This window comes from Pyricularia grisea, assembly GCF_004355905.1.
Source record: "Pyricularia grisea strain NI907 chromosome Unknown Pyricularia_grisea_NI907_Scaffold_2, whole genome shotgun sequence".
In the NCBI taxonomy this organism is placed as follows: Eukaryota; Fungi; Ascomycota; class Sordariomycetes; order Magnaporthales; family Pyriculariaceae; genus Pyricularia; species Pyricularia grisea.
In genome coordinates this window covers 770,093-796,573 of record NW_022156717.1, presented here as the reverse complement: position 1 = coordinate 796,573, position 26,481 = coordinate 770,093, and the positions used below count along the sequence as shown (strand labels likewise).

Here is a 26,481-nt window from a genome sequence, read left to right as displayed (position 1 = left end):
CGCGTCTACGTAGTACGACTTCACGAATCGGGCAATGGAGATCCTTCGTATAGCTTCTCTTGGCGCAGGACATCCTTGCTTTGTCTTATGCTTCGCGTATTCCGGATTGGCAAACCCAAGGATAAACTTCAGTTCTGTCAAAGGATTGGAACATCCGGAATAACTAGGTACGCATAATTATTACCTGGTAAATGATTGTAGGTTGTTCCTCCTAGTAGGTAGTTTTGAGTCTCGCATAAACACCTAAGGCCTGCCAAAGCCCGAAAAATTTGGGGGCCCGGCCCGGCCCATTGACCCATGGGATTGAAATGGGGGCCCGTAAGGGCCCATGGGTTTTTTTGGCGGGTTAATGGGGGCCCGCGGGTTCGCGGGCTTGGCCCGAATTGGGTAACCCGCGGGCTTTATACAAATTCAAAATTTACGAAAAAATTATTGGAAAAAATAAAATATTTGTATATTTAATTAAATAAAATAACGTAAATTTTAAAAAATTATAACCATTTTTTATAATTATTTTATATTATATTAAATTATTAAATTAAAATAAAACGTATTATTATTTTTTTTAAATATAATAATAAATTAATTTTTTTTTTTTATTTTGGTCGGATTTGGCGTTATCGCTAAAAAATTTTTAATTATCGTTAAAAAATTTTTTAATAATATAGGGGGTAAAGTTAAATAATTTAAACGACGAAATATTTAATTCGTTTTTTTTTTGGACCGGAAATAGGTTTTTAACCGAAAATTTAAAATTAGGTTTGGGAATTTTTTCCGGGGTAATACGTTATTTAACAATAAAAATTTTATTATTTATTTTTCCGCCTATTCGCGGATATCGCGTAATAAAAAATTATAATAATTTTTAACCAAAAGGTTAATTTATATTAAAACGGGCGGTTCGTTTATATTTTTTTTTAAATTTGGGGCTATTTATAACGGGTATAACGTTATAAAATATAAATTTAAACTGTATATTAACGTACGGGTACGTCCAATTATTTATAATATTAAAAATAAATTTAACGAGGTTTATATTTTTAATTTGGATAATAATACGGCGAACGTATATAACGTAAAAATTGGAAATTATTTTGTATTAAAATGGTTATAATAAATAATTATAACGTAAAAAAATAAAAAAATTTACCAATAAAAAAATTGGTAAAAAACGTTTTAATGGTTTTTTATAAAATAGCGATAATAAACGTAAAAAACCTGTAATTAGGTAAATATTCGTAGGTAATTTTTCGGACCAAACGTTAAAAAAATGTTTTGGGAATAATTAAATCGAAAATTCGCTATATTTTTCGAATTTCCCGCAAAATAATAATTAAAATATAATTAAATAAATAAATTAAATATATAATAAAAAAATAAAAATATATTACCGGGTTTAAAACGTATATTTTTACGTTTTTTGGCAATATTTCCTTTATCCGCGGTTTTAAAAGGTATTTTGGGCGTTTTACCCGTATAAGATTTACGTATTATTTTTATTTTAAAAATTTTACGAAACATTTTGGCGGAAATAAATTATAAAGGGGAAAATATTATAATTAATTAAAATTAAATAATAAAATGCTTATAAAAAATGGTTATTAAATAAACGATTTAAATCGGTAATAATTAAAATTGGATAAATGGTCGGGTAAAAAACCGAAAATTATTACGCAATTACCAAAAAAAAAGTAAAAATTATAAAGGGACGAGGTTAAATCCGATTAAAATTAGCGTAAAAAATTTTCTAAGTAATAGCGCTTTCCTAATTGGATAAAATACGGGGTAGGTATAGGGCCAACCCAATTAGGAAAACACCATTTATAAAAAAATTTCCGAATTTTGGAATTTAATTACAATAATAAAAATTTCAAATTTTTACAAATTTTATAATTTTACAATTCGATCGCGGTTTTATTTTATATTGGAAAAGTTATTATTTATAGGAATAAATATCGCTAATAAATATGGGTAAAAATTTGCATTTTCCACAATAATTTTAATTATAATTAAAAATTAACTAAAAATAATACCCAAACGTAAAATAAATAACGAAATCGGTCGCAAGGCCCAAAATTTACGAAACCGCAACAAAAAATTTAAAAAGCAAACAAATAATGGCGATAAAATTAAATTGCTCGTAAACCGCGCGCGTAAACGATTTAATATAATATTATCGCGGTAAAAATCGAAATTGCGCGTTAATTATAAATATATAACGTCGATTAAATTTAAATAAAAATAAATGGAAAATAAATTTAAAATAAAATTTATTGCCAAAAAATAAATAATTATCCTATATAACCATTTAAAATAATAAAATTATAATAACCATTTCCTATAATTATTTAAAAAACGTTAAAATTAATATTAAAAAAATTTACAATCCAAATTTGGCCTAAAGGTACGTACCCCCGCTTTAATTAATAATAAATATTGGGAAGACGTGGATAATTTTAACGATTTGGAAAACGTTTTCGAAGCCTTTTTTCAAATCCCCATTAAAAAGGTTAAAAAAATAATACCTAAATGGGAAAAAATGGTCGCTATTTTATTATTATAATAGGCTAATTACCAAAATAAGGCAAATAAATTCGTCCGCCAAATTTTTTACAACTTTTTTAAAGGCGTTTCGCCTACTAATATTATAAAAATTGGTAAAATAATGCGTTAAATTCGCCACAAACTTACCTATTTTGGTAATATGTTAACGTTTTTCTAAAAAAAAATGGCTAAATTGGTAAATAATTAATGGTTATATAAAATGGTTATTATTTTTTTTAATTAATAATATTAGGTAATACGTAATTCCGTTTATTATATTATATATCGGTATTAGTATTCCCTGGTTACGTATTTGGTTACCAAAATGTATTATTGGGCAAAAAATATTGCGGTTTACAATTATAATATAAGCCAAATATACCAAATATTCGATAATAAAATAAAATAAATATTCCCCAAATTGAAAATTATAATACCAAATTTAACAATTATAATATAAAACGGTTTATTTTACGTTTATTTAATCCTTTACCCTTATTAAGGAAACTTTATTACGCGTTTTTATTTGCTATAATATACCTAAACCTTTAATTATAAACTATATTTATATTATAAACACCGCTAGATTCCGCGCGTAAAAATTATATAGGATATTTAATCGCAAAGCCCCTATACGCCGTATTTAAACCAAACAAACGCCTTATAAAATATATATAAATATATTTAACAAATTAATTGGAACAATTTACCGAATAATTGTTTAGAAAAATGTCCAAAAATAGGTTATATTTCCATTTATTACCGCCGATTGGGTTAAAATACCCGATTTTGGCGAAATAATAAATAAAGAAATAAAAAGGTTATAAATACTAGTTATAAAGCCTATTTACAATAAAATGCCTAAAAAATTTATAGGAAATTTTTTGCCTATAGTATAAAATTATACCCAAATACGGTTACAATGGATAGTTACGGGATTTTTTTATATTTTAAAATTAAAATATAAAAAATTAAATTATAATAATTATTAAAATTAATATAATATAATTTTAACGGTAAAAAGGGTTTTTATTTTCCAACCCCTTTTAAAATTAGTAAAAAAAGTTAAAATTAAAAGTTTTTTTTATTTATAATTTTACGTTAAATAAATTAATATATTTTAACCAATTTAAATAAATAAAATAAATAAAACGAATATAATTGGAATAAATAGGGAAATATATAGGTAAATAAATATAAAAATAAATAAATATTATTTATTAAAATTTTATTTTATACCCTATTATTTGTAAAATAAATCGGATAAAGGATATATTTTTGGTAAATACCGTAACCCGTTTGGCGTAAATAGCAGCCAAATTCGAAACCGTAAATAATTGTATTAAAAATATTTCCCCGGTTTTTTATAAAATTATTAAAATTTTAATTTGGATATATAAACGAACGTAAAACGTAACCGTATTTATTAAATCCTTTGTTATCCGTTGGAAAACGATTTTGGGTATTAATAAATCCGTATTGGATTATAAACGGCGAATATCTTTTAATACAATAATTAAAATAGTATATTAATATATAACCATTTAATATAATTATTATAATTTATATTTATTTCCAGGTTTAAATCGTTTTGTACAATTTTTCGTCCGTTATCCCTTTTCTGCTATTCGGTTATTAATACGGCCATTTTTTCGAATTGGTAATTTGCCTTTCGTCGTTTTTTTCGCAATTTTTTTCGTTTGACCTCGTTTTGTAATTGGATTTTGGAATAAAATTATATTTGGGGGTAATATTTTTGGTATTTTTCGTGGTCGAACGGGTAATCGAAGATTTAATTGTTCGATCGGGTTTAACGGTATAAATTGGGTACGATTAATAAAAATAAGAAATTTAATTTCGATTAATTAATATAAAATAAAAATTAAATAGGTAAAAATTTATTTAATATTTGGAAATTTTTATTTAAAAGCCGGTAATTACCCGCAATATTTTTATTTTATTCGTACCATAATTTATTATACAAACAATAGCGATAATTTGGGAAAAAAAAAAAATTCGTCAATTTTCCAAATTTTTCTTTTTTTTGTTTTAAAAAAAAAGGGGTTAGCCGAAATAAATCCGATATCGATTATTTAAAGTTTTATATTAAATTTTAAACGAACGAATTAAATCGATAAAAAATTTTTAAACGTTTTATATTATAAACCGATCGTTATTTTTTTTTTTTTTCCTTTTAATTTTTAATTATATAATTGTAATGGATAAATTAACAAATTTTTTGGGGGAATTAATCGAAAAATTATTTTCCCCAAATATTAAATTTGTTAACGAATTTTACGATAAAATTTCGAACGTAAAAACGCCCGTATAACGTCGATTTAGCGTAAATTCGAACGAAAATAATTTCCTTTTAAATTTTAACCAAAATACCGAAATTAAATTTATCGTTACATTATTTACAAATTACGAATTTATAAATTGCAATAAATTTATGGTAAACGGCGGAAAAAATAACGTTTATTATTTATATACCCCTAAATTATAAAATAATTTTTTTAATTTATTCGTTATTAGTTTTTGGTTTCGCCGTTAAATTCCAAAAAAAAATAAAATCGATTTAATTTTAAAAACGTTCCAAAAACCCAAATTGGTAGAAATTTGGAAATTTTACCAATAAAGGTTTTCCCGAAATAACGGCGAATTATACGTTATTTATAAATAATATATACAAATATTAAAATACCCCCAATTTAATAAAAAGGGCTAATAATAATATAACGGAATAAATACCTTTATACGATATTGTAATATTATCGCCTATACCCGAAAGGGATCGGAAATTTAAACGACGTCCGGTAATATTATATTAATTAACGTCGATTTTCGGCTGGTAAGTTATTTTTTTTTAAAAAAATATAATTATCCATATAACCATTTATATAATTATCCATTATAATTTAAATTTATTTATTTTGTATATTGTTTTTTTATTTACGTAACGTTAATAAAATATTATATATTCGTATAAGCCAAAAACGTATAATAATATTCGAAAAATAAAATCGAAAAATCTTACGTCCGATTTTATATTTCGCTGCGGAAAGGATTTAATATTATATACGATTCGGAATTTAAATTATTCGTACAAACCCGAAACGACCGATAAAAAGTCCTTTCGCTACAAATATTTACCAAAAAATACAAAATAATGGCTGAAAATATTATTGCCTAAACGTTGGCCAATATTTTCCGAAAAGGGAAAATATTTTTAATTATTAACGGGTAAACCAGCCCAAATTTAAAATACGTTTTTTGGGGTATTATAACCGTTTACGTGGATAATAATTAAATACGCCGTTATATTATTTTAAATTTTATTATAATTAACGTTAATAAAACGAAAAAACGATTAATAAAGCTTACGGCCCAAACCATTGTAAAATATAAATTAAAAAATAAAATATTAGTTACTACGGCCGATAATATATTCAATTTTCGCGTTAATAACGTGGCGGCGGAATTTCGGGTTTATAATCCCCAATTACAAATATAATTAAAGATTTTCCAACTATTTTATATAACCTACGTTTTATAATTTGTAAAAAGGGTTATATATTAAAATTTCCATATTATTGAAACAAATTTCCGCGTTTTTTTAATTAATTTTTATAACGACGAAAATTTAATTATTAATAGTACGGACGAAAATAAAACGTGGGATATTTTTCCAAAATATATTATCGTTTAGGTAAATAATACTAATATATTAAATAATTCGAATATTATTTAACCTAATATTTTATATTAATTAAAATATTTGGCGGTTTTATTTTATTAAAGCCCTAAACGGATAAAATTTTTTTGCAATTTATAATAATTTACCGGTAAATATGGATTTAAAAACTTTCGATTATTAATTAAAAATATCCAAATTAAATGGAATTCGACCATTTTAACTATTACGCGTACCTTTTAATTTCGTTAAATTATAGGAATATTTATTTAATAATATTCTATTTCGCCAAATGGTTAAAACGATCCGGTTAATATTATTTTAATTAAATTTCGAATTTTTAACGAAAATTGGACTATTTTGGAATATTTATTAACGACGATTAAAATTATAACGGCTTTTACTAACGTTTTTAGGGCAAATAAAATGGAAATAATTATATACGTATTATTTGGATTAGGAATTATCGGTATAATTTTTACCAATTTCGAACGTAAATTTTAATTAAAAGTTCGAAAATATCCACAAACGGGATAATATACCAATTTAAAAATCGCAATTTTAACGGCGCGAACAAAATTGGATAAATATATCGATTTAATTTAACATTATTACGTTAAAAATTATATTTTTTGACCGTTGTTTTAATTTCCCCGACGCGTACGGATTTCCGAAAAAACCGTTTACGGTATTATATAAAATATACCAATTAACGCGTGGAAAATTCAATCGCCAAAAGAATTAAACGTTTAACCAAATTATATTCGAAAAAACGAAATCCGAATTTCTATCCGAAAAAAAAATTAATTTAACCGGGTATTAACCCGGTTTTGTTTATTTTATAACGTAAACCGAATCCGAAAAAATCCAAATATATAAACAATTAAAGTTTAAACCCGATAAAATTTCCATACCCTATCGATCGATCCGTCGAAAAAAATATCCGGTTAAAAGTTAAAATGTTTTTAATATAAAATACGTAATATATTAATTTTATTATAATCCAAAATGTAAATAATTATACGGATAATTATACGGATAATTATATATATTAATTTTTATTTATATTTAATTATGGAAAACGATAATAATATTTTTAACTAATGGGTTATATATAAAATAAAATTCCCAAAATTCGCTTAAATTGTCCGCGATATTTTAATTATACCTATTATTTTAATTTTTATCGAACGTTTATAATTATGGTTAAGTAATTTTATCGGTTTTAATTAATATTTTCTAAATTTATTTGCCATTCGCGATTATATTATTATTTATATTTCGATTAAAAAAAAATTTATTTTTTTGGTCGGTATTAAAATTGCTATTGTAAAAAACAAATATTTAAACCCGGAAGACGAAAAAGCTAAATACGATAGGTTTACGGAATTCGTCGGTTTTATCCACAATTTGGGTAAATTAAATAATAATTTTAATTCCGATAAAAATAATATTATCGAAATAGCCGTTAATAATACCCTAATCCGGATTAATATTAACCGTATATTTATATTACCTATTTCCATTTAAATTGGATTAAAATATAGTAGAATTTTTATGGAAATTCCAACCAGGGCGTTAAAACGGGTACGGAATAATATATCGTATAGGCGTAATTTGAGGAATTTTTAAATGTAAAATATTATTAAATAAATTGTTTTTTTTCGTATTTTATATTCGGTTAATAAAAAAAAACATTACAATTAATATTTGTTATTTTTATTTTTACTATAATTTAATTTATTATATACGAAAAAAACAAAAATTAATAATAATAATAATAATAATTATAATAATAATAATAATAATTATAATAATAATAATAATAATTATAATAATAATAATAATAATAATAATAATAATAATAATTATATTGGAAAATATATTATTTTATATTACGTTTATTTTGGTATAATTTCCTTCGGAATTTTACAAATGTTAATTTTAAAATATTTACGTATTTACGGGTTTTACCCACGGGGGCCCGCGGGCTGCCAAGAAAACCCGCGTTTAAATTTGGGCCGGGTTGGGCCCCCCCATAAATATTACAGTCTACCCGCGGGCCCCCCGACCCACCTACTTGGGCCGGCGCGGGCCCCCATGGGCGGGTTTTGGCAGGCCTTATAAACACCTCCTACTCAAACCCCGCACCATTGTTCATGCGCCGGTACCATTAGACCAGGCAAACCCCTCTTACCACTGTAGTAAACATTTATGCGCACCTACAAGTTTTCATCTGCTCTAATATTACCTGCAAAGCTAAAAGGAGTGACCAGATATTATTATGTGGCAAATATCGAGATCTGCATTTGAAAGCTCGATTTAGTCTTGAGCAGTATCTCAACAACGCTGGAGTTGGGGTAAATTGCCTCTTTTTTATCCACCTCCTATTTTGAATTTCGAAGTGAACAAGCTAAGCTAGAATGTCCATGCTGTCTTCCTCCGTGTCGTTACTTGTTCTCTCTTCGTATCTGTCATTTCTATGGCCCTGTCACTCCGGAAACATCATCTTGTTGGGAAAGGGGCATATACGCCAAAATTTCGGCATCTTACTTTTCCTGCTACGAGTCTATCAGGGCATATTCCTACTGTTCGTGGGAAGTAGAATGTCAAAGGCGATGCAAAAAGATTTCAACAATTGTGCCGATTGGAGGAACATCAACTAGAAAGAATTACTTCGGTTCCTCAAAGATGTCAAAAGGTGAACTACGTGACCTCATGGGGAGCTTGAGTAGCTGTTTAGGCAGGATAACCTGTAGTATTCAAGGATAAATGCCACCACATTGTTTCTTTATTTTGCTTTCGCCATTCTGCATGCCTCAGTAGGAAATGTGGCGCCAGCTTCTAGTTCCGGCAAGAGCGGAATATCATAATCTAGGAGCAGCGTACACCAGAGTATCAAGTGCTGATTTTGTTCGTCTTTTCCACGTTTTCGTGGCAATAAACTCAGAAAAAAAGGCCCATTCATGTCGAGTTGCAGCCCCTGCATCAAATGCATTGTGGATAAAGAGCCTAGGAAAGACTGCTCAAGACACAGAGCCTAATGAACGTCTGCATGACTAGATAATATTATTGCATGAGTCCAAGACACAATGTGCCGGTTGTACCTACTAGTTTCTTATGGCAACACTCCCAAGCTGAGGATAACGACTATGAACACCCGCAATCAACCACCGCATCCTGACCATCGCCCGTAGGACGACGCACAGCCCGAGCCGTAGCACCGGCGCGGGCAGCAGACCCGGTACTTTTGCATTTCTTTTCGCTCTTTTTCCTGCCCCGGAAGCTAAACAAGCGCTTTAGCCAACCTGCCCCTTTTTTACTGGCATCTTTTTTAGTGGCTTTGTATTGTGGGTTTGGCTCCTCCACCGTGGTAAATGATTTGTTCTTGATCAATCTATATCCGAGAACGTTTGACCATGAGATTTTGGCAATGGCAGCGCAAGAGTCAGCCGTTGACTTGATTGCATCTCCGTCAATGTGGTAAATATAGGCGAATTGTCGAGGAAATTTGTTGACGATGTATTGATAAGCGTCGACAATATTTCGCCACAGCTTTAAACCACTGAACGGAATTTTATCAATTTTGCCGTTGGTCACCGTTTCGCCTATGCTCGCTTCTCGATCGGGAATGTGACAGTTGAAGCTTTTGCACTTTGAAAGAACTCCAGGAGGGAGGAGATCGACCAGGTACGACCCTGATCTTTGCGAGTCTGGCACACTTCGGTGATGGAGACTTTGGCCAGCTACAAGGTCTTTTGTTGTGGAAACGGAAGCTGAGACAATAGTATTACTGAAGATTAAAAAGAAACTAAGAAAGAAAACGTGAAGCATTTCTAAACAATGGGGAAAGGAATATAGGATTAGAGGGTTGATGTGCAAAACTAAACAAACTAGCATGCAATTAAAGAGCGGCTATCGCTAAGCGATGATTAACAAACATACATTGCGACTTGAAATTAGGGCTACGTTCATCCTTATAATGTGAACCTCGGGGAGAGAAATGGTTTATTGCTGTCAAGATGGAAACAAAAATAACTTCTCAAACGTATAAAAATAACGTTGGTATAATAAGTAGGGATCGTCACATTTGGGTAAGGGCTTCCTAGTCAGACAGGTGCACGTGAGATCCACGCAACCAGATCGAAAAACAGATTCCGGATAGCTTCCTCTTACACGTAGGAGATAGAAAGAGATTATAAGATACAGCGATTCGTACTGGTTATTCGTCTTAAGCCCAAATTACTACACGCAGACGAGGTTGATGAGCAAATATGAAGCTCTTGATAATAAATTAGTCAAGAAAAACAAATAGTTGAATTTGTCATTTTATAATCAGTTTGCAAGTCACAAAACTAAAATCAGTTTTTTTGTTTCTCGACCATTTAAACCAGTCGCTTCAACCCGGATACACATAAATGTTCGACATCCTTTTACACCATGGATGCTATTTTAAACTCAAATTACACTAATCTCAAGCCGTAAAAATCCTACTCCATTTGAACATTTACCAAAAAAGCTACGGTCCAAAAACTTTTAAAAGCAGCTGGAGAAGCAGCCGTCTAGAGTGCCCACCGCGGCAGCCGCACTTTTAATGTCTGCCTTTGTAGGCCAGTTTGTGTTCTCCAATTTATGACCTGCATTGGTCTGCCACTCACCCCAATACCATGAACCCATTTTATACCCAACCTCTTCATATACAGAAATATGATGCCATTTAAGACTGGCAATAATAGTGCGATCCTTGAGACGTGGCTGTAAATCTCTCAGAGCATTTAAAGCGACGCGGTCAATTTCATACATATAACCCGGATTTATTGAGCGTCCCTTTTTAGCTTCATGATTTGTATAATACCCCCAAGCATCAGCAAAGGATGGCCAGAGTCGAAAAAGTTCCATATTTGCTTTTTCTTCAGGGAGTTGAGACGGCTTTCCCTTGGCGTCTTTGCATATAAAGCCGCCGCACTTTTCGATAACCGAAGGGGTGCGAAAATCAAGCACATAGATCGCATTAGTGGGGGAGTATTCTGGCTTCTTTGTAGGAGATAAGGTTGCAAAGGCCGGGTCAATAGTATGACCCAATAAGATTGCGAGAGAAAGAAAGCAAAAATGATGCATGTTACCGATAAATAATAGGGTTTTAAAAGCTGAACGAGTATAACAAGTTCAAAAAGGAATTGAAGCGAATAACAGCTTACTGCGAGGGCGGTTTATTATAAAGAATTACGCTGAAGAGACTGCAATTTCTCATACCCAGTTATAATAATATCTATTCATATTAAACTGCTGTTAAAACATCATCTACCTAGCATATGCTTGCCGAAAATTCGTGTTATATTCGAGAGTGTTGTTTTTCTTTCTTTTCTATTTTTTTACAAAAAAAGGAAGAAAAAAAAGAAAAAGAAAATAAAATACATTTACATGGAAGCACGAAAACACAAACGCTTACAAACAGCTCAATTCCAAAATACAAAATTTTAAACTTTTATTCTATCACATGATGTTATGCCGGGCTTATCACTGCCGGAATCGCCGTGTGTTGTACTTTAGGCTATGAATAGTGTTAATGTAGCAATCCTATTGTAGAAAGTACCACACCAGAAGTTATCCGGGAAGTGGACCTCGGCTCCGCATAGTCCCGCATGGGCTACCCCGACAGAATTTAATTGCGACTTCAAGCAAGCGCATGCATTTCTGTCGAATTTAGAAAGACAACTAATCGCCATCGCAAACCCAAAACTCAGGCGCGTGTTTGGCTGACTCGCTGATCTTTTTCGTCTTCCCCTTTGTCGAAAAATGGGCTCCATAATTTCCTTGGTCTCTGGCGCAGTAGCAGCCCTACGCATGCTGCTGGACCCGCTTGTCCAGTTCAGAAAAGCCCTCGAGCGCGCCGCCGTCTCCCCTGGACTCCCTGTGCCTTTGCCCACCACGCCTCGTTGGACAAGAGACCCACCCCATCCGCACCTGGTCGGCCAGCAGTCTTCGGAATTCCCGAACAAGGTAGATGTAGCCATCGTCGGCTCGGGCATCACCGCCGCCGCCGTCGCCTGGTCCCTCTTGCAACATGGGGACGCCGAGCAGCTCGGTAGCATCGCTGTCCTTGAGGCAAGGGACCTCTGTGGTGGCGCTACCTGCCGCAACGGAGGTCACATCAAGGCGTCGCCTTGGGAGGTTTACCCGCGCCTTGCCGAGCGGTTTGGTCACGATCGGGCAGTCGCGTTGACCAGGTTCCAAAGGAGGCATCTGGATGTTCTTGTCGACATTTGCAATGCTCGGGGGATTGATGCGGCTCACGTTAGTGAGGTGGAAACAGTAGATTTGTTTCTCGACGAAGCGTCTTTTGATGATGCAGTCAAAAAGGTGGCGGAAACGACGTCGAGGATGCCAGAGGAAGAGGCCGTGGTTTGGCAACGGGAGGAGGCAAAGGAGGTATGTGAAATAGAGTCAAAAATTGAGTGATGGGGGCTACGGAATAGGGAAACTTGGCAAATAACAACCCTGACATGTGACTGCAGAAGTTTCGTGTCGGTCCAACCGTCCACGGTGCCATCTCCTACAAAGCCGGCGTCATCTGGGCCTACCGCTTCGTCACAAGCATCTGGCAACAACTCTTGTCCGAACATCCCGACGTGCTGTCCATAGAAACACACACCCCCGTGGAAGCCATCACCATCGACGACGCCGAGGCCCCACAAAGCCATCCCTATGCCCTTCGAACCCCGCGCGGCACAGTGTACGCGCGCAACGTTGTGCACGCCAGCGGCGCCCACGTGTCGCACCTGGTGCCCGGGCTGCGGAGTAAAGTCACCCCGGCGAGAGCGCACATGTCGGCGCAGAGGCCCGGCGACCTGTTCCCTGCGAACCATGGCCGCCACCGCTCCTGGTCCGTCATCTACGGGACCGGGTTCGACTACGTCACGCAGCTACCGCCCGAGGCTGGTGAGATACCCAGTCAGGGCGATCTGATGTTGGGTGGAGGGTTTTTCCGTTCGTTGAAATACGGTACTGATATGCTCGGGATTGCGGACGACGGGGCGCCCTTGGATGGGCTGACGCTTGCACACGTGGCCGGGGTTTTCCCTGCGGTGTTTGCGCCGAATTGGGGAGTCGGCGGTGGGTTGAAGGAGGCCTGGTCTGGTATCTTGGATTTCACGGGAGATTTGTTGCCGCTGGTTGGGAAACTAGATGGGAAAATCACAGGCAGGACAGTCAAGGGCGATCAGGGTTCCGACGGGAAGCGCAGTAGTGCGGAATGGGTTGCAGCTGGGTTTTCGGGCGAAGGCATGGTTTGGTGTTGGTTGTCCGGAATGGCACTCGGCATCAAAATGAGCGGCCGTGAGGAGGAAGACCTGGATCTTGTCCCTGGACGGCCAGCTGGACGGCTCCGGGATTGGTTTCCTGATGAGCTTTGGGTGTCGCAGACTCGATTGAAGGCTGCCGATGTAAGAAACCTTGCGAACGAAGTATGAATGTTGGACTAAGATGAATGAAAAGCTGTAGGAAGTTTCCTTTGGTCGTTTGCGAAATCTAGGGCATCAAAACAAGGCACAAGATATCACTGCACAATCCAGACATGCAAACAGCCCGTTAATCACCTCAACTTGAGCGCCACTAGCCATCAAAAATGTAGCCAGTTGGTTCCAGAATTAACTCAAAGTATCGGTCGGCAGCCGCCGCATGAGCACAATGAGCCCGCTGATTTGTTGTCTTTTGATCATCCGGCACGTCTGCAGGTCAAAAAACAGTAGGTTGCCGCTGCAGGCTTCCACCCGCTGTTCTCCGTTCCATTGTGGAGTAGGATCTTTTCCTCCGCCTTTCAGCGTCCACAATTGTTGGAAGAAGGCTGCTCTTTCAGAATGGGCACCATGCATGCTTTTGTTGCGTAATCTTAAAGGTGATGCGGCTCTCCCCGTGACTGCAGTCAGACTACACGGCATGTCCGTTCCTTTGATGATCGATAATCCGAGACCATGGAAGTCTTGCCTCATGCCTATGTAGTCGTCGAAAAGGCTTTGTTTGTAATGCAAGGCAATGAGGTTATTGCGGACTCAATGGAGAGTATATCAGGTGTGAATTGCAGATATATTTCCCCCTGGGTCCTGATGCCCATATCCCGATCCTTCATCTAGAAAACACATCTCTTCTAGTCTCTGTGCGATATCACGCTTCTCAATTACTTCCCAGATCATGAAAATCAGCATTTTGAGCTCCCACCAATCACATTTGTTTTCATAACTTGATCCTCATCTTCTACTCTCACTCAACTCGGATCTGCGCATCCCCTGAGCCAACTCCGCGACACCTACCATGCCCTTGCCTCGTGATCCAAACACTCGGTAAGAGCCCTCAAGCATACCAACTATCCACGTCACAAATGGACTAACCCAGTTCCCAGTCCGTTCTCCTTTTTGAGCAACGCCTGGGGTAAGCTCTTCAAAGAGTCCATCCCAAAACCCTCCGTGCAGCCTATTCAGAACTGGCCCTTCATGGAAGGTCCCCAATTCCATCCCCAGCCAGCTCCGGGCTTGGTTCAACCCCATGGTTACGATCAACAGCACCGAGTAACCCCACAACCTCACTCTGTGCACCCGACACCGCACCATCCAACCATCAATCACAACCAGCATCGCGCGGGACATCTCCGCCCGAGCTTCGAGCCCTGGCAGGCACCAGCAGCGCCTCCTCCCCCGAGCAGCGTCTCGAGCGACGCCACGCCCAGGCCCACCACTCCTCCGCTCAGCAACCGTACCACCCCGTCGCTGGTTCTGACCGGCGAAGAATATGCTCAAAGGAAGATGATTGAGCTTATCGAAGCCGGTAATGCGCCCACCACTGAGCAGCAGTTCTACGACCAGGTCCAGAGATATAAGGACGACTTTGAAAGGCTGAAGAAGGAAGAGCGCCGGCGGACGGGTGTGTTTGAGCAGCTGCGGCAACTGGCCGAGCACCAGCAAGAGGTGCGGACGGCCAAGGAGAACTGGAGCAACTGTCCCACGGCAGCACCCTCACGCAATGACGGCAGCCAGTTGCAAGACCGTAGAGCGGCAAGGGTTTGGGAATATCTGGTTGACAAGGAGTTCCAAGAGATGATGAAGGAGGACGATGCTGCCCAGGCCCAGATCAAGGATCGTCAGCAACAAGAAGCTGCACCGGCCACAACTCTACCCGTTCCACCCAACACCCCTTTCCGAGACTCAGACTGTCGGATTCCCATATTCTTCGACGGCGGCCTTACCCGCACCACCTTCGATATCCCAACCACTCTATGCCCATCCTGCAACCCCCCCACTGCTGAGGCCCTCAACAACCCCACACCAACACCCCTCCCGAACAGCCAGCGCCACCCCGACTCCGGCGCTCTGACTCTCTACTGCCCCGACAGCGAAGCCCCGCGCACCGCACTAGCCATCTACCTCGCGACCCTCCGGAACGAGCGCGACCCTCTAGCAGGCCAGCCCATCACCAGCACGAACTGGCACCTCGTGCTAGCTTACCTAGTCTACATCGCAGCACAGAACCCATCCGCAACCCCAACGCAGACCCAACAAGCCACCCGGTTCACCCACAGCTGGGCGGACAGCCTGCTCCCCACGGACACGACCGCCATGGCCAACCTCGGACCGGCCGTCCTGGCCGCGATGCTGTACGCGACCGCACAGTCCAAGATGGCTCTGCACTGGGCGACGGTGGCGCGCGCGGCGCTGCTCAACTGCCGCGCCGACGCCGACGCCTCGCTGGTCGACACGACCCCGTCGCCGCGCCCGCTGTGGCTGCACCTGCCGGCGGACGACATGCTGCGCGAGGCGGTCCGGGAGCTGTGCCGGGTGCTGCGGACGCCGCGGCAGGAGTGCATGGGGCTTACGTGCGCCGAGGTGCTCGAGACGAGAAGGGTGCTGCGGCGGAGGTCGAGGGAGGGGTCCGAGACGGCGCGGCAGCAGCGGGAGGCGCTGCGGAGTCAGCTGGTCGACGTCGGGCTGTGGCCGCGGCGCGGGGAGGCTGGGTATCATCGGCTCGCTGGTGTCATCGTCAAGAGCAGCGTCGTCGAGGTGCGACAGCGGGTACAGACGGCGGTTAGGGGGGTGGAGCCGGGGCGGAGGAGGGATCTAGAGATGTTGGGGGTCAGGGTGGACAGGATCGTGGACTCGGTGCATGTCCCGAGCCTTGATGAGGTGTTGCAGACCGTTGCCGATGCGCGCACTCGCATGTCTGTGCACTTCTGAGCGTTTCTTATGTTGTTTTGCGTGTTTCCATGTTCGAGGCTCACTACTATCATTGAGATATCTTTTTGTTAGTTCTGTCACAAGTAGTGCAAACAAATGCAAACGATCGTCTTGATTCGAAAATGCTAAAGCTCGCGTAAGGATATGAAACAGCCACAAATTTTGAGTGCCATGAACATATGCCCATATCCTTGCAACAAACTTGTATATAAAGCAAATGTGGACCAGAAGTCATCGTCCATCTGAAACCTGTCGTCATGAATAGCAACCAGCCTGGCCGCCATGGTCGTTCCGTCCACCGACCTAGAGGATAGAGACAGTCACTGCGAGTAATCTGAAAATCGACCAAAGCATTACATCTTAACCCGCAACAGATACCGAAGACGCACTTGCGCCAGGTCGTAGACGATGTACTCGTTGTACTGCAACCACGCGTTGGGATAGCCCGTATCGCCCGGCTTGACGCTTGTATCGGGCATCTTGACGCCCTTAAGGCTGTCGTGAACCGCACCAGCATCCTTCCACTTCGAGGGCCCCGTCATGCCACGACCCCATGTCGAGTACATTCCCTTCTTTGCGGCATTTTCGCCTGCGTCGTAGTCCGAGTCGGTCAACTCCTGCACAGGGTCGCCAAGTTGTGCTTCACAGAGCAGGAGAAGCGCCTCATTGCCCGAGATGTAAGAGCAGCAATAGTTCGCCGATTTCGATGACATGTCGGCCAGGTAAATGCCCTTGCCAAACATGTAACCAGACACAGGAGCCTCGGGCGGTGCGATTCGGAGACCTTGACTGAGGATACCTCCATAGTTGGTTACACGCGAGCCATGCCACAAAAGCCTCCGATCTCCAGAGTCGCTGACGGGCGACTCTTTCTCGAACCGCTCCTTTTCGCCTTGACGTTCGATACGGAATATCTCCCGAACCGTGTAGTTATGGCCATGAGTTTCACCCCGCGATTCGTTCAGGTACGTCTTAAGCAAACGGAACTCGCTAGAATCTTTCTCAAGAGCCGTCATCTCACTGAGATTGAGGCCGTTGTACATCTTAGTCAATGGGTGCACTGGATCGCCGACCTTGTCTTTGCCCATGATGTTGGAGGCGTCCTTCATGTCGCTCAAGCTTTCCAACAGTTCAACCTCCTTCTTCAACAAGCTCTTTTCCTGAATGACAGGCGGGCTATTGCGTCCAAAGGCGTGTGGGATGACAGAGTAATAGGTGTTGGACAAGTGCTCGATAGCTTCTTGGACACTCATGTCAGGGTATTTCGTTGCGGCGATGGATGAATCGTCCAGGAGAGCCGAGAGATCCTTCAAAGCCTGAAAACCACGAGTAATGGTTTGCTTGCTGAGTTTTCCCAGGGGTAGTTTGTTGGAGTCGTAATTGAGCTCCGACATTGCTGCGTCAAAGTACTGCTGGTTGAAGATGAGCTTCATGAGATCCTGAACTGGTTCTTCGAGCTTGCACTCAGGAGGCACCCATTTGTCATCCTTCTGTTCCTCTTCAGCAGTCTCCTCCTCCTCCTCATCGGAGTCTTGATTGTAACTGCGCTCGATAAAAGTGTACTTCTTGGGTTTAGGAGGCGCCATCCGGTTGGACCAATCAAGTCCTGACTTGTCCTTGAACCTGTTAAATGTCAGCAAATTGTATGCGGATCGAACTTATTGAAGACGTACTTCTTCTCAAACTGGCTAATCGCCGACTCCTTTGTGCCACTACCAAGCGTTGCAGTTGCACCTCGTTCGCCGACACGGCCCCAACGTGTCCAGGTTTGGAAGTCACCCTGCGCGTTCCTGATAACTTGAAGGCGGTAAAACTTATTGTTGTTGTTGCTCGCGTTTGTCTGGTTGAGTGACGCGTCCCAGATGTGGCCGTCGGAGTCTATGTAGACAGAGTAGCCGCTGAGTAAACAACCTTCGTCAAGGGGAACATGAACGTCCTTTGACTTGGCAACCTGCCCATCAACTTTCGGCTCATCTTTGGCCTCTTTCTTGACGGCTTTCTTTCCCTTGGCAGCTTTGCCTTTGGTGGGCTCTGATTCATCCCCAGACTCTTGCTTGGTACCGTTCGTTTTGCCATTAGCTTTGCCATTGGTGGCCTTTCTCTTTTTCGCCGGCTGTTTGCCTTTGTCTGCTTCGTCATCCGAGGCCACACTGGCGGCGCGCTTGGCTCCTTTCGACTTGGAAGCAGCCTGAGACTGTTGAGCCTGGACGGTGGCCTGCGCGGCAGTAGCTTTGGCGCTAACATCATACTGCTTCTCAGAGAGTCGCTTGCCCTTGGTCTCACAATCGAGCAGCCAATCGTACCTAACGATTAGAATGTTCTTTTCTGTGGCGGCCTTGACCTTGGTTGTGTTGGCCAAGAAATCATGTTCAGTTGTGACCAAATGTGTGGTTTTGTTGTTGACGGATGGTGAGACAGTGCCGCCTAGGGAAGTGATTTTGTCCTTGGTCTGGGCCTGCGTCAAGTTGGGAAAGGCGCCGCTGATAGCAACAACACAATCCTCAAGCGGCGAGGCAGATTGTGAAGCGGGCTGGGAGGCAGATGTCGCAGCGGCCGCAGCGGCCCTAGCGCTGCGTCGGGGTGGCATTCTGAAGGGTAGAGAGTTTGCTGGCTGATGTTAGGATTGCAATTGACATGTAAAGTCAAGAAGGTGTGGTTGAAAATGAGCATCAATTGATCGTTCTGGTCATGAAAAAGTGAGAGAAGACAAGAAACATAGCAGCCAGTGGGAATTGGCGAGACCCCAAGAGGGCCTCACTTGTCTTTCGTTATTTATGTCATTTCTCAGCCCTACCAACGCCAAGAGCGCCTACACCGTCCAAACTCTCCTTGCACAGGCAGGAACGCGTTCCAAGTTGAAATGAACACTAGGCAGCAATGCCCCACTTGAATGGCAACAGAGTTCACGATGTCACGTGGTATCACGTGTATCTTGCATCCAAATCTTTGTGGCTGGCGGTTGCCTGCCAAAGGTTGGTAAACATTGCGTCACAGTTTACACAAGGTTCATTTATCCTATCTTCCCGAGAGCAATGCTGCCTGTGATAGTGTTGATCCGTTTTGGCGCTAACAGCCTGATTCGAATTGCTGCCTGACAAGAGTCCTCACACATTTACAACTCCTCCATGGGTGGTTGCGGAATGTCATCTGGAATCGGGATTTTGAGTGATGGCGACTTTCTCAATCCCCAGCTCCAATGCTTCTCGGGCTCATCCCGCAATGCCTGCATCGATGGGATATCTGCCGCATATGGCCCGTACTGCCTCTCCAGCGCTGCGATGGCCTTTTTTGCGTATTCGACTGCCTTTTCCTTTTCGCCAAAGAGCCCATAGTTGAGCGCCGCGCGTGTATAAGTAGGTCCGAGGTAAATGTCCAAACGCTCCTCCTCGTACAAGGAAACAAGCTGTTCTCCTGTAGCACCTGTCACTGTGCTGTTGGGGCTGTCTAGTGCACGCTCGAGGAACTTTATCATACTGATGTTTTCGTCGGAGCGTGCGATAGCGGCTGCGGATGCTGTGCATTTACTGCACTTGCAGTCAAAGCCCCAGTCGCGCAGACGCTTACGTCGTTCCTTGTGTGGAAGCATGAGATCAACGTAGCTGACGCTGAGCTCTTCGCCGGGCTGAATCTCGCGAACAGCAGTAGTGGTTTGGGTGATGTCGTTAAGGCGGTAATTGATGCTATAGCGCAAATCAGTCATTGAATCAATGTGGTGCATCCAAGACACTAACCTTGGTCGACAGTCATGGTTGATGGCTGCAGCTTGGGCATAAACTCCAAGGTGTTGGCTCTCCTCGGTGTAGCCTACATATACGGTGAAGCCATTCTTATCGAGCTTCATCCCGGCGTCGAGACCATGAAGCTCCTGGAATTCCTCGCGAGCCGTGGCAGACACCTTTTCCAGAGCCTTGGAGTACAAGGTATTTCCCTTGATCTTCCCTGCACCACCAAAGGCCTGATATGCAGCGTCGCTGACGAGCAGCGTTGGTGGCAAGACCATGATGGTCTCTCCTAGTGCAATCTTGCGCTTCGCGATGACGCCCTTGCCTTTGCCTGGGATTTCGGCTTTGAAGTATGGCGGGTCATCTTGTAGCAGCTGCATCTCCTCTGTGAATTTGGCGATTGATTGAGCGTGTTCGGCGGTGGTCACGGCAGCGATGCCCATTCCATTGTTGAATTCACTGTTCCAGTATATGCAGTATTCGCCCACGCAGCTTTCAGGGCCCTGCCATTTCGAGCCTTTATCAAACACACGCAGGCCGCACGTTGTCTCTTGGGCAACATCCAGAGGACTCGACTTTTGACAGTCTGCATTTGCAGACAGGATGAGGAAGGCCAAGACTGACACTATTGAGGGCTGCATTTTGACGTTGAACGGTTTTACAATTCTCAAGATGTGCGTTCGAACACAACAACTCCTTCAAGTTATCAATTTCACATCTTCACTGGCACACAAAGATGCCACGGGTCCTCGACCGTATAGGACATGATCGCCAGGACGGATGAGGCTCTCCGTGTTCTGGCACAAGCCAAGATGATAATCTGCTTCTGCCGTTCTGGCTAAATGCAGACGGCGGTTGCGCATTATCCCTTTAGGACTGTTTTCTGAAAAGATCTCGAGCAAAAAAGGGTAAACCACGGCTCTTCATCAGACAACCTGTTCGGATACTGGCAAGACCGAGTACGGACTAAACACTGAAGGCAAGACAGCAAGACAGCAAGACAGGTTGACAGGGTAGCCTTGATCAATCTTGCAGCCTGCCAAGGTCTGTTTGCTTGTTGTCTCATGAACTGACCTTAGTAACAACGGGTTAGGGTTTTCTGGTAAATCACCATGCGGGAAGAAGTCCGCGGGGGAATTGACACCGAGCACCCCACATTTACCCCACCTCTAACCCAAGTTGGCAACTTAGCCATCCATTCAACCCTCCATCCTGACCCGTTCACGCCCCGTCATCGTCAAGCTTGCTCAAGTCCACCCTCGGCACTCAAGGATGGCATCCAGTCCGTACGGCGCCGCGCTCCATGATCCGCGGTCCACCCTGACCATGTGTTTCTGGATCCCCAATGTCCAATGGATAAGCGGTGACCTGCGCGGCTGCTCCTTGTCCTCTGGGCGATCTAAAACCGATATTCATATCCGCAATCTGCATCGGACTTGGTCTAGAGACGTCCCAAGTCTTGCCTACTGCTTACTACCTATTACCTCCTATCCTCTTCTGCTCCTTCATCCGCACACACTATGGCTGCTGAAATAACATTAACAGCCGAAGAGCTGGGGCGGCATCAGTCGCCCGATGACTGCTGGATTGCGGTACATAAAAAGGTCTGGGATGTGACCGAGTTCTTGGACGAGCACCCAGGAGGATCAGAGAGTAGGTAGCCTCGGCATGTCTTTTTTGCGAGGCATTTACTAACCTCCAACAGTCATCCTCCAATACGCAGGAAAAGATGCAACAGCCGCATACGATGGCATCCACGCTCCTGGCATACTCGAGGAGACATTGGCTCCCGAAAAGTTCAAGGGCACTTTCATACCTGCCACCAGCGACAGTGCGGCGCCAGGCGCCGAGAGCGAGGCAATAGAAATGCAACAAGCACCGCCCTCCACAAACACACCCGTCCCTTACCGCAAACCAGATCTCTACTCCAACATTAGTGCCCAAGACCTCCGGGATGTTGCTTCTCACACATTTACGGCCAAGACATGGGCCTTTTACTCTTCGGCGGCAACAGATCTCAACACGCATGGCTGGAACCAGTCGTTCCTGCGTCGCATCATGCTCCGCCCACGGGTACTGCGCGACGTTGCGAAAACGAGCATGCGGCGAAAGATTCTTGGTTACGACTCATCCGTGCCCTTCTTCATCAGCCCCGCCGCCATGGCACGCCTGGCTCACCCGGATGGTGAGATGGCGCTGGCACGGGGCGCCGCAAGGGAAGGCATAATTCAGTGTATCTCAAACAATGCATCATACCCTCTGTCAGCTATCGCATCCGCTTCAGATTCGCTGCCAGCCGACGAGCTGCACGAGCTGACGGCCAGGCCGAGACAGACCTTCTTTTTCCAGCTGTACGTCAATCACGAGCGCCACAAGACGGCCGATCTACTTCGCAAAGCACGCGACCTGGGGATCAAGGCCATCTTTGTGACGGTGGACGCGCCAGTCCCCGGCAAGCGCGAGGCGGACGAGCGCATTGCGGCCGAGGCTATCGCATCGGCGGTTAGCGGTGCCGTTGCCAGCAACGACAAGAAGGGGGGCGGTATGGGCCGGCTCATGGCGGGTTACGTTGAGAAGCGCCTGATCTGGGAGGACATTGCCTGGATCAAGGAGGTCTCTGGCCTGCCTGTCATCCTCAAGGGCGTACAGAGTGCCGAGGACGCGAGGCTGGCCGTCAAATATGGCTGCGAGGGTATTATGCTCAGCAACCACGGCGGCAGGTCACTGGATACGTCACAGCCGGCCATTTTGGTGCTGTTGGAGCTTCACAAGTACTGCCCGGAGGTATTTGACCATCTCGAGGTTATTGTGGATGGTGGGTTCCAACGTGGATCAGATATACTTAAGGCTATCTGCTTGGGAGCTACCGCGGTTGGTATCGGGAGGCCTTTCCTTTACTCGCTTGCATACGGCGAGGAGGGTTGTGCGCACTTGTGTCAGAGTAAGTTTGCCTATTGCTTATTATCGCCACGGCTAAAAACATTGCTAATTGTTTTATCCACTATAGTTCTCAAGGACGAGCTCGAGGTCTCGATGAAGCTCTGCGGCATCAACTCTCTCGATGAGGCACACCCCGGTTTGGTGAACACGGCAGACATTGACCACCTGGTCAGATCGGCAGAAGACCACCCATGGATCAAGTGGAAACCGAAGGCTCGGTTGTAATACGGTTGTTTGTTTAAGTTGTACAGCGACATGAACTACTTGTCACATCCATCTTGCTATAGATGGCCAGATTTTGTTTTTAGATATTTGTTCAGATCTTTGTTGGTCCTTAGATTTAATGACACAAACCAAAGTGTTCGTTGAGGGCATCAAATTTGCGCAAACACTGGGTTGCCGGCCGGGGAGTGCCAGTCAGTAAAACGGCAATCTGTGGATCGATCGATCAGATCCCAGTTCGTCGTATATAGTAGTAAAGGTACCACTTTATTGGGTGCAGCTAGCGCAGGTAAGAAATCCAAAAACCAATGTCGGCAAGAAGACCGCCCCGGGCCCCTTGGAATCCACTACCGGTATGGACCCTGTGTCAAAGCCCCTGGCCTGAATGATTCGCGGGGAGCATGACGTGTGCTAGACCCGGAGTGCCCGCCGTGGGTAATGGAGGGGTCGGATTCGATGTCGGAGTTGCAGTTTTTGATCCTGGTTCATGTACAGCTCTTGTGCAAACAAAACATTGGGTAGATTTTACTGCACTTCTCAATACACACTCTTAGCTACTGTATACACCACAAAAAGCTACCAACATATCTGGTACTGGAAAGATTTTCTAAACTACCGCCCCAATAACCACATCTCTTTCAACACTTCTAATTTTGAACTAAAATCACATTTCACATCCAAAAATGCCTTCATCAACAATCGCCACAAAATCAACCCCCCTCCCTCCGGGAGTTTACACTCCGGTTCTCACCCTCTACAAGCCAGATGCCGAGCAGGAGATCGACCTCGAATCGATGAGGAAGCACGCCCTGCATCTCCTCCGGTCCGGGCAGCACGGTCTCGTGTACCTCGGCACCAACGGCGAGCTGGCCCTCATCGACCGTGCCGAGCGTCCAGCCATCCTCAAGATGGCACGCGCGGCAGTGACCGAAGCCGGCCTGCCCGACTCTTACCCCTTGATCGCGGGAATCAGCGCTCAGAGCACGCGTGAGACTATTCTCTGTGCAAAGGAGGCCAAGGAGGCTGGCGCAAACTTTGGTCTGCTCCTGCCTCCCAGCTACTGGGCCAAGGCCGTCAGCCCGGATGCGCTGTTGGGTTATTACCGCGAGGTTGCAGACGCTAGCCCGCTGCCGATTGTTATTTACAATGTGAGTTGTGTTCTTCTCCTTCCTTTCTCGACCGCCTTTGTGAAGATGCACCCGACTGACAACCCCTCTCATACAGTTTCCTGCCGTCACTGGCGGCATCGACCTGGATTCGGACCAGATCGCCACGCTAGCCGAGCACCCCAACATTGTAGCAGTCAAGTTCACATGCGGCAACGTCGGCAAGGTGGTGCGCCTGGCGTCCAAGTTCTCCCCTGCCCAGTTCTCCGTGTACGGCGGGTCGGCCGACTACCTGGTCCCCACGCTCGAGGGCGGCGGCGTGGGCTGCGTGACGGGCATGGGCAACGTCTTCCCCCGCGCGACGGCAAAGGTCTACGACCTCTGGGTCGAGGGCAAAAAGGAAGAGGCCAAGAGGTTGCAGGAGCTCGTCAGCAACGCCGAGTGGGCTTGCAAAAAGGGCCTCGCGCAGACAAAGTATGGCGCCTGGTGGTTCATTGGCAAGAAGCACCTCGGCATCGAGGACAGGATGGTTTTTGCGCCCCGCAAGCCGTATTTGGAGGTTGGTGAGGCCATGAGGGAGTGGACCGTTAAGACTATGAGTGTGTTGCAGGAGGCCGAGGAGGCGATCCCGTTGAGGGGGTGAGTTTGGGAGTAAATAGAATTAAATGGTCTTTTTAGCGACAAATAAAACATAATGATCAAGGCATTTTTTAGATTTGTTTCTTGGGCATTATATTGTTTTATCTTTGGTAAATTACTTCTAAATCTAACCTTTGACCCAGTCCGCTTTAACCTTGACATACTTGATCCGTTGCCTCCAGAATGTAAAGGCAATGTGCATAGTCTCATCGTCTGCCACCGTGATACTGGGATAGCTCAACTCCCTATTTATCTTGTCTTTTGAGTTGTTTGTGAGGCAGAAGCCATCACCCTCCTCCAGCAACCGCTTCTCGGGCCAAGTGCGCCCCCCGTCGCTTGACAGTGCCAGCGTCATCTTGCTCCTGGGTGTGCCCCAGATGGCGGCCTTGTCACCGATGACAGCTTGCTTCTTGAGCTTTGGCCCGTCCGTCTCAATGTCATCGTACAGTCCAGTGCGTTGCACCATGTCTGGCGTGGCGCGCGAGTCGTTGTAGACCAGCGCCAGCTTTCCAGATTTGGGCAGCACGCCCAGACAGATGCCCGAGTTGGGGTTGGGTAGCTCCGTGGGTTCAGGCTTGGTCCAGTTGATGCAGTCGTCAGACCGCGACAGATAGATGTTGTCGGCCCAACGACTGCGGTACACGCCGACGTACTTGCCAGGACTCGACGGGTCTGGGCGGATGTTCATGTGGACGGCGCCACGAGACTCCGGTACCATACTCTCTTTCCACGTCTTGCCCGAGTCTTCAGAGTACCTCACGGCCGACACATCGTCGTTGCCAACCCACTCAACACCCTCCTCGGCGCGGCAGTGGAAGACGGGCAAGACCCAAACGTCCTTGCCGGGTCCATTCTTATCGTTGAGGACGATGATGGGCTGGCGGACAAAGATGCCCCGGTCTGGGAACAGCTCGGCGGGCTCGCCCCAGGTCTTGCCGAGGTCGGTGGATACGCGCCGCCTCACGAGACACTTGTTCTGGGCGCCGTGCTCCTGGGCCGTGTAGATGCACCAGAGGTTGCCGGACCTCTCGTCGAGGAAGAGCACCGGGTTTTGCTCGCTGCGGGCCGGGTCTTCGGAAACCTGCATAGGAGTGGTCCACTCGTTGGCGCCGGGTGCGAGGCGGGAGAGCCAGATGTATATGTCTGAGATGCCCTCCATGGAGCCGCCGAACCAAGCGCAGAGCAGCTCACCTGACGGGAGGAGGAGGAGGTTGGATGCGTGCACTTGGATTGTCGAGGCGGGGATGTAGGCCTCTGTACGCGGTGGCGTCGTGCTGGTGACGCGGAGGTCCGCATGGAAGTCGATAGGTGATGCCATTGTGGTGGATGTGTAAGGCCCGGGGGTTTTACTCCAGTAAGAGAATTAGGGGAAAAGAAAGATGCCTCGCTGTCAA

The 26,481-nt window shown here is 43.5% G+C and overlaps 9 protein-coding genes across 9 annotated transcripts; 5 read left to right on the top strand and 4 right to left on the bottom strand.

The window, feature by feature from the left end:
- Positions 1-9,388: 9,388 nt before the first annotated feature.
- PgNI_02814 (uncharacterized protein) lies at positions 9,389-11,356 on the bottom strand (the record flags this gene model as incomplete). Its single annotated transcript, XM_031122871.1, has 2 exons — positions 9,389-10,074; positions 10,897-11,356. 2 exons carry the CDS (start codon positions 11,354-11,356, stop codon positions 9,389-9,391), a joined length of 1,146 nt encoding a protein of 381 aa, XP_030985607.1.
- A 502-nt stretch (positions 11,357-11,858) lies between these two features.
- PgNI_02813 (uncharacterized protein) lies at positions 11,859-13,858 on the top strand. Its single transcript, XM_031122870.1, has 2 exons — positions 11,859-12,667; positions 12,754-13,858. Exons 1-2 carry the CDS (start codon positions 12,035-12,037, stop codon positions 13,705-13,707), a joined length of 1,587 nt encoding a protein of 528 aa, XP_030985610.1. The 5' UTR covers positions 11,859-12,034; the 3' UTR covers positions 13,708-13,858.
- Positions 13,859-14,545: 687 nt separating this feature from the next.
- PgNI_02812 (uncharacterized protein) lies at positions 14,546-16,458 on the top strand (the record flags this gene model as incomplete). Its single annotated transcript, XM_031122869.1, has 2 exons — positions 14,546-14,574; positions 14,634-16,458. The coding sequence occupies 2 exons, from the start codon at positions 14,546-14,548 to the stop codon at positions 16,456-16,458; spliced, it is 1,854 nt and encodes a 617-aa protein (XP_030985609.1).
- A 97-nt stretch (positions 16,459-16,555) lies between these two features.
- PgNI_02811 (uncharacterized protein) lies at positions 16,556-19,143 on the bottom strand. The gene is made up of 2 exons (XM_031122868.1): positions 18,132-19,143; positions 16,556-18,081 (listed from the first exon to the last, which is right to left on the bottom strand). Exons 1-2 carry the CDS (start codon positions 19,043-19,045, stop codon positions 16,812-16,814), a joined length of 2,184 nt encoding a protein of 727 aa, XP_030985612.1. The 5' UTR covers positions 19,046-19,143; the 3' UTR covers positions 16,556-16,811.
- A 336-nt stretch (positions 19,144-19,479) lies between these two features.
- PgNI_02810 (uncharacterized protein) lies at positions 19,480-20,982 on the bottom strand. Its single transcript, XM_031122867.1, has 2 exons — positions 20,190-20,982; positions 19,480-20,138 (listed from the first exon to the last, which is right to left on the bottom strand). The coding sequence occupies exons 1-2, from the start codon at positions 20,819-20,821 to the stop codon at positions 19,571-19,573; spliced, it is 1,200 nt and encodes a 399-aa protein (XP_030985611.1). The 5' UTR covers positions 20,822-20,982; the 3' UTR covers positions 19,480-19,570.
- A 312-nt stretch (positions 20,983-21,294) lies between these two features.
- On the top strand, positions 21,295-23,492 carry PgNI_02809 (uncharacterized protein). The gene is made up of 3 exons (XM_031122866.1): positions 21,295-21,833; positions 21,886-23,121; positions 23,188-23,492. The coding sequence occupies exons 1-3, from the start codon at positions 21,701-21,703 to the stop codon at positions 23,343-23,345; spliced, it is 1,527 nt and encodes a 508-aa protein (XP_030984394.1). The 5' UTR covers positions 21,295-21,700; the 3' UTR covers positions 23,346-23,492.
- A 431-nt stretch (positions 23,493-23,923) lies between these two features.
- Positions 23,924-25,091, top strand: PgNI_02808 (uncharacterized protein; the record flags this gene model as incomplete). Its single annotated transcript, XM_031122865.1, has 2 exons — positions 23,924-24,490; positions 24,567-25,091. Exons 1-2 carry the CDS (start codon positions 24,026-24,028, stop codon positions 25,089-25,091), a joined length of 990 nt encoding a protein of 329 aa, XP_030984395.1. The 5' UTR covers positions 23,924-24,025.
- A 123-nt stretch (positions 25,092-25,214) lies between these two features.
- PgNI_02806 (uncharacterized protein) lies at positions 25,215-26,405 on the bottom strand (the record flags this gene model as incomplete). Its single annotated transcript, XM_031122863.1, has 1 exon — positions 25,215-26,405. The coding sequence occupies one exon, from the start codon at positions 26,403-26,405 to the stop codon at positions 25,215-25,217; it is 1,191 nt and encodes a 396-aa protein (XP_030984399.1).
- Positions 25,624-26,234, top strand: PgNI_02807 (uncharacterized protein; the record flags this gene model as incomplete). Its single annotated transcript, XM_031122864.1, has 2 exons — positions 25,624-25,650; positions 25,698-26,234. The coding sequence occupies 2 exons, from the start codon at positions 25,624-25,626 to the stop codon at positions 26,232-26,234; spliced, it is 564 nt and encodes a 187-aa protein (XP_030984398.1).
- Positions 26,406-26,481: the final 76 nt, after the last annotated feature.

Coding starts and splice junctions, on each gene's coding strand:
- PgNI_02809 (XM_031122866.1), top strand. CDS start 21,701: ATGGCTGCTGAAATAACATTAACAGCCGAAGAGCTGGGGCGGCATCAG. Junction 21,834..21,885: donor GCACCCAGGAGGATCAGAGA/GTAGGTAGCCTC, acceptor AACCTCCAACAG/TCATCCTCCAATACGCAGGA. Junction 23,122..23,187: donor TTGTGCGCACTTGTGTCAGA/GTAAGTTTGCCT, acceptor TATCCACTATAG/TTCTCAAGGACGAGCTCGAG.
- PgNI_02813 (XM_031122870.1), top strand. CDS start 12,035: ATGGGCTCCATAATTTCCTTGGTCTCTGGCGCAGTAGCAGCCCTACGC. Junction 12,668..12,753: donor AACGGGAGGAGGCAAAGGAG/GTATGTGAAATA, acceptor ATGTGACTGCAG/AAGTTTCGTGTCGGTCCAAC.
- PgNI_02811 (XM_031122868.1), bottom strand. CDS start 19,045: ATGCCACCCCGACGCAGCGCTAGGGCCGCTGCGGCCGCTGCGACATCT. Junction 18,082..18,131: donor ATTAGCCAGTTTGAGAAGAA/GTACGTCTTCAA, acceptor GACATTTAACAG/GTTCAAGGACAAGTCAGGAC.
- PgNI_02810 (XM_031122867.1), bottom strand. CDS start 20,821: ATGCAGCCCTCAATAGTGTCAGTCTTGGCCTTCCTCATCCTGTCTGCA. Junction 20,139..20,189: donor AACCATGACTGTCGACCAAG/GTTAGTGTCTTG, acceptor TTTGCGCTATAG/CATCAATTACCGCCTTAACG.